Source organism: Ahaetulla prasina, chromosome 4 (genome assembly GCF_028640845.1).
Source record: "Ahaetulla prasina isolate Xishuangbanna chromosome 4, ASM2864084v1, whole genome shotgun sequence".
Taxonomy (NCBI): Eukaryota; Metazoa; Chordata; class Lepidosauria; order Squamata; family Colubridae; genus Ahaetulla; species Ahaetulla prasina.
In genome coordinates, this window is record NC_080542.1 from 2795057 (window position 1) to 2807184 (window position 12128).

The 12128-nt window shown below is 52.6% G+C and overlaps 1 protein-coding gene across 1 annotated transcript in view; it reads left to right on the plus strand.

Moving 5' to 3' along the window:
- The window catches only part of KDM6B (lysine demethylase 6B), a 122756-nt gene that overhangs the window by 101103 nt on the left and 9525 nt on the right, over positions 1-12128 (plus strand). Inside the window, 4 exon segments of the mRNA XM_058180389.1 lie at positions 594-708; positions 955-1142; positions 2287-2428; positions 2905-3031. Coding sequence (XP_058036372.1) covers positions 594-708; positions 955-1142; positions 2287-2428; positions 2905-3031 — 572 coding nt within the window.

Genomic DNA, 12128 nt, shown 5'->3' on the forward strand with positions numbered 1-12128 from the left:
GAACCGGACTTCTGGTCTTCCGGTTAGGACCTTTGTAGCTCTCTGAGTGTTTAAGCTTGCGGACCCCTGCACTAGGAGAACAAAACAGAACATGGAGGTGGAACCTCCAGATCTCACAACACTCTACCTTTGAATCGCCGCTGCGGAGGGAGGCAGAGAAAGGCTCTTAAATCCTGCTTAGGGGCTCCCCTGATTGGCCCCTGTGGGAACAGAGGTTGATGGACAGGGAGGATGCTGGGTAGATCTGAGACGAAACTGGGCATTCAAACTTGTGGCTAAGAACCTAGAAGAAGGATCTCCAAATTTGGCTGCTTTTAAGACTTGTGGACTCCAACGCCCAGAATTCCTCAGCCTGGCTGAGGAATTCTGGGAGTTGAAGCCCAAAAGTCTTAAAAGCGGCCACATTTGGAGACACCCCCCCCCCCAGGTGAAAAACCTGGAACTTTTGGATCCCGTGTCATGGCGCGCCACTGGTTCTTCCGCCGGCATCTCCCAAGGATCTCTGCTGCCTTGGAAGAGTCTCGACTTGGGACGGAGGCCAGTTGACCAAGGTTGAACTGCTAACTTCTTTTCCTGTGGGAACTCCTCTGTAGGTCACCAGGAGAACAACAACTTCTGCTCCGTGAACATCAACATTGGGCCCGGGGACTGCGAGTGGTTTGCTGTCCACGAACATTACTGGCAGAACATCAGTGCCTTCTGTGACAAGTAGGACTTCTTTGGGAAACCAGGAGGGATCTCCTCAGACTCGGGGCAAGGGGGGAGCTTGGCCAGAGAGGAGAAAGAAGGGTGGTAGAGGGAATCTTCTGAGGACAGTTGAAGGAGCAGCAAGTGGAGAGGAACCATCTCCGTGGCGGTCCACGGTTTTAACCCAAGGGAGGCTCAAGATGTTCTTGTGGCCTTTAGGACTCGCGTGTCTCCTGCCAAACGGCCTCAACCTGGGTTTTCTTGTAGGCATGGGGTAGATTATCTCACCGGCTCCTGGTGGCCCATCCTAGAAGATCTCTACCAGTCCAATATCCCCGTCTACCGCTTCATCCAGCGTCCTGGAGACCTGGTATGGATCAACGCCGGGACGGTGCACTGGGTGCAGGCCACCGGATGGTGCAACAACATTGCTTGGAACGTCGGTCCCCTGACAGGTAGGAGGGAGGGAGGGACGGGCTGGCGAAGGAGGATGTTGTCCTTGTTGCCCGTAGCGGGACTTTGAAGGAGAAAGTTGACCTGCTAGCTTTTTGGGATGGGAGCTTTGGCCATACTGGCCCTTGAAGCTGACCATCTCCCACCTTCCAAGCCAGAACAGTACCTGTGGTAGATCTCTTGGGGTTTTAGAAGGTCAAAGTCCTCCTCAGTGCTGGATCCATTTTAGGAGAACATAACTTTGGCAGATGTTCGTCCAGCCTTGGTTGGAACTTGATGACCTTCAACGAAGGAGAACTCAACCCATTGTGAGACCGTTTGTTCCACGGACTGATAGATCGTACATTCAGGAAGTTCCTCTTGAGAGAACTTCCAGTTTTTGTAGTTCCAACCCAACGGAGATGACCCTACTCTCCGGCCCAACAGAGAGTAGAGGACCATTCCTCCTTGCTTGCGACAAACCTTTTAGAGCAGTGTATTTGAACCTCAGCCACTTTACTTTAAATTTAATTTATCGGACTCGTTCTGAAAAGCGTGGCGCTCAAAACTGGACGTGACCCAGCTCCCAAACACGACCAACCCTCTGTAGTTAAATCAATGATTCCTTTATTAAGGAGCGCCAGCAGGCCCAGCAAAAAGTTTCTCTCTCACTGCAGGCTAACAATTCCGTCCGGGAGACGAATAGTTGTCTGCCACACCTATTCATCTCCGCCCCTTGCCTTTTATCCCCAGAACTAGGGTGGGGCTTTGCTAGCAGTGGTGGCTCTTCCGTACCGAGGACTGGCCCATAGATTTCCACTGGTCTCCTCTCCTCTGCCTTCTGTGCGCATCAGGCACTGGGCCCAGCTGTTTCTCATCAGCCACCTCCAGACTTGGGGGCTGTTGACTCTCCATCTGAGGGCTGACGGACAGCCCAGGCTCCGCTGACCCCGACTCCCACGCCTCCTCCTCCTCCTCCTCCCCCGATTCGGCTGCCGGTGGGGCCGACAGGCCACAACAGACCCCTTTCCTCTTGGGATGGACAAAATGCAGGGTGGACTTTCACCGTCCGCTTGCATCCAGACGTTTGACCTGGCCCCAAATTCCAGAGGTCTCGAATTTTGCTGTGGATTAAGGAACTGGCGAACCTGAATTTGTTCCCCGCAGCTTACCAGTACCAGCTGGCGCTCGAACGCTATGAATGGAACGAGGTGAAGAACGTCAAGTCGATCGTGCCCATGATCCACGTCTCCTGGAACGTCGCGCGGACGGTCAAGATCAGTGACTCGGACTTGTACAAGATGATCAAGTGAGTTGGTTTTTTTTTTTTTTACTCTTCCGGGGTCCCACATGAGCCAAGCTCCCCTTTCCCACCCTAATACGGGACATCCTCGTACTTACGACCACGATGGAGCCCGAAATTTCTGTCGCCAAGCGAAGCAGTTGAGCGAATTTCGCGACCTTCCTTGCCACGTTCGTTAAGCCGAACCGCTGCAGTTGTTAAGGTGGTAACACAAAGTTGTTAAGAATGAAAAACGGTCGTAAATCCCCCTTTTTCCCCCCCAGTAAGTTTGAACGGTCGCTAAACGAACTGTTGCAAGTCGAGAACACCCTGTACTGCGATGATTGTAAATGCGAGGAGCGGCTCCTAAAATACCTGTTATCAGTGCGGTCGTGCCTTCCAACAAAGGGTCGTAACTCGAAGACGCCCAGGAGCATCCTGGCGGTGTCTGTGTGTGTGTCACGTGTGTGTGTCCCTGGGCTCACCTTTTCTCCTCTCTTTAGGTACTGCTTGATGCAGTCCATCAAGCACTGTCAGGTCCAGCGGGAAAGTTTGATCCGATCTGGCAAGAAAATCGCGTACCAAGGAAGGGTGAAGGACGAGCCGGCCTACTACTGCAACGAATGTGACGTAAGAGCCCGCCTCATGGGTGGTCCGTGGGTGTGTCTGCCGCCCATAGCGGCGGCAGGTTTGATGCGGCGCAGGGTAAGCTTCCCGCCGTCTCTCATTTGAGTCAGTGGGGAAGACTGTTGGCTGTGGGGTTCCGTCTCCTTCTTCGTCTTCTCTTCCTCTCTTCGCAATTGCTTCCTTTCTGCAGCTGATGCTGGGTCAGGGGTGGGCTGGGCTTTAACTGGTGTCTCTTCTGGGACTAGATCATCTGCAATCCAGTTGGGTCCAAGGATGACCCTCCTCCTCCCTTTAACAACCCCTTATCTGATCTTCCCGGATCCCACCTTAAGAGATCCTAGTTCCAGCAGGTCCTTCAACAGTTGGTTGGTAGGATGTGGGGAAATGTTCTCCATCTGCAATCCGGTTGGATCCAAGGATGAGCCTTGGTCTCCTTCCTCCTCCCTTTAACAACCCCTTATCTGATCCTCCCGGATCCCACCTTAAGAGATCCTAGTTCCAGCCGGTCCTTCAACGCTTGGTTGGTAGGATGTGGGGACATGTTTTCCTGGACCCTCTCCTATGTGGCCTCTGAGATGGATCCATTGGTCCATTGTCCCCATCGTCGTCATCTCATTTCCTCCCTGCCCCCCGCCAGAAAAGGGTTCCGGCCGCAGGGGTGGGCTTGGGGAGGTCTCTGTGTCTTATAAATTACCTGTATACCTCCTGTCCCATCTCCAGTAAGGGATTTTTTAATCCCCCTCCCCACAACTCCTGACTGTGGAGACGTGGAACCGTAATGAGGTGAAGAGGTGAAAAACAGTAAGTATGACGCGCGTGGTTGTGTAAGAGGAGAAGACAAGGAAGAAAGAAGGAAGGAAGGAAGGAAGGTGAAGGAAGAACGTGGAACCGAGAAGAAGAAAAAAACGTTGCTGAGAATTGTGGTGACCAGGAAAGGAAGTTGGGTCAACTGGAAGGATTCCTGGAGAGACGAGAAGTTTCCTCGGCGGGGAAGAAGGATTAGAAAGTCTTTGATGTATGTATGTGTGTGTGGAGGCCACCTCAACACAACTCAGTGAGTATGAGGAACCCGGCCAGCAACTTCAGTTGAAGAGCCTTGAAAATCAGAGAGCAACAGAGCAACCGCCTTAGAAGGTACAGAATTGAGGAAGCCCCATGCATGAAGGTGACAACTGAAGGAGATCTCAGGTTGACCGGGAATGACTCAAGCAACGATACGGGAGCTTCCCTGCCGGTTGCTCGGATGTCTCTTGGAAAGAAAAATCACAGAATCTCTGCTGGATGTGGGCAATACGTGGGTTCTGCACCTGAGGTCGCTGAGATTCTTGGGACCCCGTCTCGTTCCGCTCGCTCTTACCTAAAGAGAAAATTATTCTTGAAAAGAAGAAATTTCCAATTTTGGCATTTGCTGAAGCTGATGTGGGCTTGTGGACTTGTGGACTTCAACTCCCGGAATTCCCGAGCCAACATGGGGAACTGTGGCCCTTTTATGACTTGTGGACTTCAACTTATAGGTTATAGGTTATAGGGGGGGATTGCGTTCCTTTTGGTGAGGGTGGTTCCATTTGCACGGTAAGTGGGAGGGGCAGATATGGCGGAAGGGGGGGACCGTATCGTTCTGGGGGGGCGCGCGCTCGATGTCTGCAGGCGATCGCGCGATCCTCCCTTCACCCGTTCCCTGGATGGGCAAGACCCGCAGAGCCTGGGCCTTCGTCTGATGTTAGGCAAGGCACGGTCCGTGGCCAATAAGGCCCCCCTAATACATGATCTGATTCAGGGGTGCAGCGGATATTATAGGCGTTACGGAGACCTGGTTGGGCACTGAAGGGGTGTGCCCTGGTCGAGATGTGCCCACGGGTTTCCGTGCATTCCATCAGCCGAGGCCCAGGGTAGGGGTGGGGGTGGCGGTTGTTATTAAAGAGAGTCTAGAGCCGAGGAGACCACTGTACCTCAGATTGCGGGTGTGAATCCCTCTTTGTGAGGTGGGGTCATAGGTGTCAGATGGGCTTGCTGGTCACGTACCTGGCTCCTTGCTGCGTGACAGCCGCCCTGCCCGAGCTCCTGGAGGTGCTGGCTGGGGTGGCAGTTGAGACCCCCAGACTTTTAGTCATGGGGGACTTTAACTTGCCATCTTCCGGCTCGTCATCGACGGCAGCTCGGGAGTTCATGGCTTCCATGACGGCCTTGGACCTGACCCAAGTAGTTGATGGCCCTACTCACATTGGGGGTGGCACTCTGGACCTGATTTTTCTCTCTGGTCAGTGGTTGAGAGATCTGGACTTAAAGGAAATAGTCACTGAACCTTTGTCATGGTCAGATCACTCTCTTCTTCGCCTGGACTTTCTGACCGCCATTCACCACCGCAGGGAGACGGAGCCGATACGTTGGTTCCGTCCCAGGCGCCTGATGGACCCGGATGGGTTCCGGACGGAGCTTGGGCCATTTCCTGAGGTCTGGCTCACGGCTCGGCTGAGGAACTTGTTGCGGCCTGGGAGCGGGCGCGGCGGGGCCTTAGACCGTGTCGTGCCTTTGCGACCTCTGACCCGGCGCGGGTCCCAACCGGCTCCTTGGTTCTCCGAGGAGCTGAGAGGATGAAGCGCGGAGAAGGCGCCTAGAGAGTTCCTGGAGGTCTGGCCGTTCGGAAGCTGATCGGACACTAGTGAAGTCCTATACTAGGACTTACCTAGTGGCATTGAGGAAGCGGCGTAGCTCGCCTCCTCCCTCATTGCATCGGCAGATAACCGCCCAGCCGCCCTGTTTCGGGTGACTCGCTCCCTCCTACACCAGGGGGAGCGGGATGACCCGTTGCAGGGACGTGCTGAGGAGTTTAACGGTTATCTATACGATAAAATCGTTCAGCTTCGGGATGGTCTGGACCAAGATTGCGGTGATGCGGGTGAGATGCTCGAGGGTGGTCTTGGCGATATTGTTTGGGATGAGTTTGACCCTGTGGCTCCCGAGGACATGGACAGGTTGTTGGGTAGGCTGAATGCCACCACGTGTTTACTGGACCCGTGCCCCTCCTGGCTGGTGCTGGCCACTCGGGAGGTGACACGAGGCTGGCTCAGGCGATTCCGATCGGTTCTTTGGTGGAGGGCGTCTTCCCGGCCGCCTTGAAAGAGGCGGTGGTGAGGCCCCTCCTTAAGAAGCCTTCCCTGGACCCGGCTGTTTTAGGTAATTATCGTCCGGTCTCCAACCTTCGCGGCGAAGGTTGTAGAGAAATATGGTGGCATATCAGTTTCCCTTACACCTGGATGAAACTGTCTATCTAGACCCGTTCAGTCCGGTTTCCGGCCCGGTTACAGCACGGAGGCGGCTTTGGTCGCGTTGGTGGATGATCTCTGGAGGGCCAGGGATGGGGTTGTTCCTCTGCCCTGGTCCTATTAGACCTCTCAGCGGCTTTCGATACCATCGACCATGGTATCCTGCTGCGCGGTTGGAGGGATTGGGAGTGGGAGGCACCGTTTATCGGTGGTTCTCCTCTATCTCCGACCGGTGATCGGTGTTGACAGGGGCAGAGGTCGGCCCGGGCGCCTCACTTGTGGGGTGCCGCGGGGTCGATCTCTCGCCTACTGTTTAACATCTACATGAAGCCGCTGGGTGAGATCATCAGTGGTTTCGTGTGAAGTACCAGCTGTATGCGGATGACACCCAGCTGTGCTTTTCACACCGGACCACCCCAACTATCAAGTGCTGTCCCGGTGTCTGGAGGCCGTGCGGGTCTGGATGGGAGAAACAGGCTCAAGCTCAATCCCGCCAAGACAGAGTGGCTGTGGATGCGGCATCCCGGTACAGTCAGCTAAATCCGTGGCTGACCATCGGTGGCGAGTCAGTGGCCCGATGGAGAGGGTTCGCAACAGGCGTCCTCCTGGATGAGCGGCTGTCTCTAGAAGATCATTTGTGGCCGTCTCCAGGAAGCGTTCTACCAGGTTCGCCTGGTGCGCCAGTTGCGCCCTTTCTGGACCGGGATGCCCTATGCACGGTCACTCACGCACTCGTGACGTCTCGCCTGGATTACTGCAATGCTCTCTACATGGGGCTCCCTTGAAGGGCATCCGGAGGCTACAGTTAGTCAGAATGCGGCTGCGGGTGATAGATGGAGCCCCTCGTGGCTCCGCGCAACACCATCCTCGCAGACTGCACTGGCTACCTGTGGCCTTCGGGTGCGCTTCAAGGTTTTGGTGACCACCTTTAAAGCGCTCCATGGCATTGGGCGGGTTATTTACAGGACCGCCTACTGCTACGAATACCTCTCACCGACCGTGCGCTCTCATAGAGGGTCTCCTCAGGGTGCCGTCAGCGAGGCAATGTCGTCTGGCGGCGCCCAGGAAGGGCCTTCTCTGTGGGGCTCCCACCCTCTGGAGCGAACTACCCCGGACTTCGTCAGCTTTGGACCTTGGACCTTCCGCGGGCTTAAAACATACCTATTTAATTGTGCAGGACTGAGCTAGATTTTAAATTTATGGGTTTTAATTGGGTTTTATTTTATATTTTAATAACGGGCTTATAGAATAAGTTTTTAATTGTTTTATATTGTATTTATGTGTTTTTAAGATGCATGGACCTCAACTCCCAGAATTCCTGAGCCAGGGAATTTTAAGGAAGGATAGCTCAGAAGAACGTCCTAGCGGATATGAACAATTCTGACTTCCTCTCCTTGGAGAAGGTTGTAGAGGAAGAGGTGGAACCGCGGTTAATCAAGGTTTATTGTTGTTACCTTGGATTCGGACTCGGCCCACGGGAGAGAAACGGCACGTTGATTTCATGGACCAGCGATGGTGAGACCTGGATGGAGATCCCGGGCCGTACCTGTTCTCTTAACGTCTCTTGATGTCTGGCCACCCAGCCAGATCCCAATCTGGAAACCCTGTTCAACTAGGTTTCCATTCCTAGCTAAGTTTGGAAGGACAACTTGGATTATCTGATGATCCTTTTTGGAGGGTCTCAAGTTTTGGGGCCCTTCCTTGTCCTGTTCGGCACATCCCTGAAACCGCGGAGAGAGGTTATTGATCCAAAATAAAGATATTGTGTTTTTTCGGATTATAAGACACACTGTCAGCCTCCACTCCAATCTTCGTATACTTTTGAATGATTATATCAGTAGATAGAATGTGAAATGTTTATTTCTGTATTATAAAACTATTAAGGAAATGAGATGTATCATACCACCGTACAGGGTAAGGGAAAGGAGCCTATTAAGAGTGTCGGCTGACATAACAGTGGGGGAGGGGTGATTAACGACTGAGTGTTATCAGCGCGGGCTTTTCTAACAGACACTGCATTCCTAAGATGACTGACATCTAGAGACCTGTGGAAGAAGATTACCACGAGGGGCCGAGAAGGAGCTGGCATTGGACCAGACCAGCCTGACCTCCTGGAGGAGGAGGGACAATTGGGGGGATATGATATGTTAGCCATATTTTGTCTCAGATCCAACTTAGCTTGGCTGCTATCAAGACTGTAAATAGTAAAAGTACTTTTCTTTATTCCAAATGAAGTCAAGGTGAATTCTTTCCTAATTATAGTCGGAGGTAGCCTGACACACACCTAAATTTAGAAGAGGGAAACAACGAAAGAAAAGTTTTTGGCCTCCGCGCATCCCAGTTTCGGCCTTTTTTGGACTCTTTTCCAGCCTTTTTCCAGCCCATTTTCAAGGCTTTTTTTTTTGCCTTTTTTGGGGGCTTTTTGGCTTGTTTTTGAAGCTTTTGGCCTGTTTTTGAGGCTTTTTTTGGCTCATTTTTAAGGCTTTTCTTGGTCCCGTTTTTGAGGTTTTTTCAGCCTGTTAATTTGGAAAGAGGGCTGAAAACAGCATCTGGAGGCCAAAAATGGCCGGCGGGTGAGGGGCTTGCAATATTTGGTCTATTAGACCCACAGATATTTTCACCCCTTTTGGGAGACAAAAAAAGTGTGTCTACGGACAGCCCAGGCTCCGCTGACCCGACTCCACGCCTCCTCCTCCTCCTCCTCCCGATTCGGCTGCGGTGGGGCCGACAGGCCACAACAGACCCCTTTCCTCTTGGGATGGACAAAATGCAGGGTGGACTTTCACCGTCCGCTTGCATCCAGGCGTTGACCTGGCCCCAAATTCCAGAGGTCTCGAATTTTGCTGTGGATTAAGGAACTGGCGAACCTGAATTTGTTCCCCAGCTTACCAGTACCAGCTGGCGCTAACGCTATGAATGGAGCAGGTGAAGAGCGTCAAGTCGATCGTGCCCATGATCCACGTCTCCTGGAGCGTCGCGGACGGTCAAGATCAGTGACTCGGACTTGTACAAGATGATCAAGTGAGTTGGTTTTTTTTTACTCTTCCGGGGTCCCACATGAGCCAAGCTCCCTTTCCCACCCTAATACGGGACATCCTCGTGCCACGACCACGATGGAGCCCGAAATTTCTGTCGCCAAGCGAAGCAGTTGAGCGAATTCGCGACCTTCCTTGCCACGTTCGTTAAGCGAACCGCTGCAGTTGTTAAGGTGGTAACACAAAGTTGTTAAGAATGAAAACGGTCGTAAATCCTTTTCCCCCAGTAAGTTTGAGCGGTCGCTAAGCGAACTGTTGCAAGTCGAGAACACCCTGTACTGCGATGATTGTAAATGCGAGGCGGCTCTAAAATACCTGTTATCAGTGCGGTCGTGCCTTCCAACAAAGAGGGTAAGTAAGACGCCCAGGAGCATCCTGGCGGTGTCTGTGTGTGTGTCACGTGTGTGTGTCCCTGGGCTCACCTTTTCTCCTCTCTTTAGGTACTGCTTGATGCAGTCCATCAAGCACTGTCAGGTCCAGCGGAAAGTTTGATCCGATCTGGCAAGAAAATCGCGTACCAAGGAAGGGTGAAGGGCGAGCGGCCTACTACTGCAACGAATGTGACGTAAGAGCCCGCCTCATGGGTGGTCCGTGGGTGTGTCTGCCGCCCATAGCGGCGGCAGGTTTGATGCGGCGCAGGGTAAGCTTCCCGCCGTCTCTCATTTGAGTCAGTGGGGAAGACTGTTGGCTGTGGGGTTCCGTCTCCTTCTTCGTCTTCTCTTCCTCTCTTCGCAATTGCTTCCTTTCTGCAGCTGATGCTGGGTCAGGGGTGGGCTGGGCTTTAACTGGTGTCTCTTCTGGGACTAGATCATCTGCAATCCAGTTGGGTCCAAGGATGACCCTCCTCCTCCCTTTAACAACCCCTTATCTGATCTTCCCGGATCCCACCTTAAGAGATCCTAGTTCCAGCAGGTCCTTCAACAGTTGGTTGGTAGGATGTGGGGAAATGTTCTCCATCTGCAATCCGGTTGGATCCAAGGATGAGCCTTGGTCTCCTTCCTCCTCCCTTTAACAACCCCTTATCTGATCCTCCCGGATCCCACCTTAAGAGATCCTAGTTCCAGCCGGTCCTTCAACGCTTGGTTGGTAGGATGTGGGGACATGTTTTCCTGGACCCTCTCCTATGTGGCCTCTGAGATGGATCCATTGGTCCATTGTCCCCATCGTCGTCATCTCATTTCCTCCCTGCCCCCCGCCAGAAAAGGGTTCCGGCCGCAGGGGTGGGCTTGGGGAGGTCTCTGTGTCTTATAAATTACCTGTATACCTCCTGTCCCATCTCCAGTAAGGGATTTTTAATCCCCTCCCACAACTCCTATGGAATAAGTTTTTTAATTGTTTTTATATTGTATTTATGTGTTTATGTGTTTTTAAGTGCCTGTAAACCGCCCTGAGTCCTTCGGGAGATAGGGCGGTATATAAATATGATTAAATAAATAAATAATAAATAAAACTTCCAGAATTCCCAAGCCAAGATGGGGAACGAGGGCCCCTTTATGACTTGTGGACAACTCCCAGAATTCCTGAGCCAGGGAATTTTAAGGAAGGATAGCTCAGAAGAACATCCTAGTGGATATGAACAATTCTGACTTCCTCTCCTTAGAGAAGGTTGTAGAGGAAGAGGTGGAACCGCGGTTAATCAAGGTTTATTGTTGTTACCTTGGATTCGGACTCACGGGAGAAAATGTTGATTTCATGGACCAGCGATGGTGAGACCTGGATGGAGATCCCTGTTCTCTTAACGTCTCTTGATGTAGATCCCAATCTGGAAACCCTGTTCAACTAGGTTTCCATTCCTAGCTAAGTTTGGAAGGACAACTTGGATTATCTGATGATCCTTTTTGGAGGGTCTCAAGTTTTGGGGCCTGTAATGTATTACTGTAAGTTTTGGCGGGAGTTTTAGGCGGGAAATATCTCGTTTCTGATTGGATGCAGCCTCAGGCTGAAGTGTATATAAGGAGAGGTTTTTCTCCAGAGTTTTGCTGGGTCACACTATATTAAAGAGCTGTTGTCACTAACCTGGTCTCCTGCCTCGTCAATACCCAAACTTAACATTGGCGACGAAGGTGGGATCTTGAGGCAGAGCACCAGAACAGAGCTGAACTCACTACGAGAATCAAACCCAGCAAGGTGGCGAATGCAGCGATGACCGGCTACACGCCACCACTCCGTTTGACCCTGCCCAGGAGACATGGGGAATATATGACCCGTTTGAAAGTTTCCTGGAGGCAAGCGAGCTACAGGAGTCTCCGACAACATAAGCGGGCTTACTTCATAAGCCACTGTGGGTCAGCAGTCATCGCCGTCAGAAGCCCTAGCGGAGCCAACACCGCTACACTCCGTATCGTGGCAGACCCTTCAGACCCTCCTGAAGAATCACTACGCACCAGCCCGTCCAAATACGTTCGGACGTGCACGAGTTTGGGGCGCGAGGCAACAAGAAGGCGAGTCTATCAGCGACTACATGGCAGCCCTGAGACAAGCCTCCAAGCATTGCAGTACCGCGATCTGGACGAAGAGCTGCTGGAACAACTTATACGGGGTCAGAGACATCCGTTTGAGGAGACGGTTGCTAGCCAAGAGCAACCTGACATTGGCAAACGCCTGGACGAAGCCAGAGCCCATGAGATGTCCAACCATGCAGCAGACACCTTACAAAGCGACTCACGCCGATGGCGGGCGCAAAGCCGAGCACAGTCCACCACGAAGAAACCTATCGTGAGTCAACCAGCGAAGAGGAGGAAGAAGTCCACTACACCGGAAAATCGACAAGGAAGACCGGAGGAATGCGGAAGTTGCGGGCGA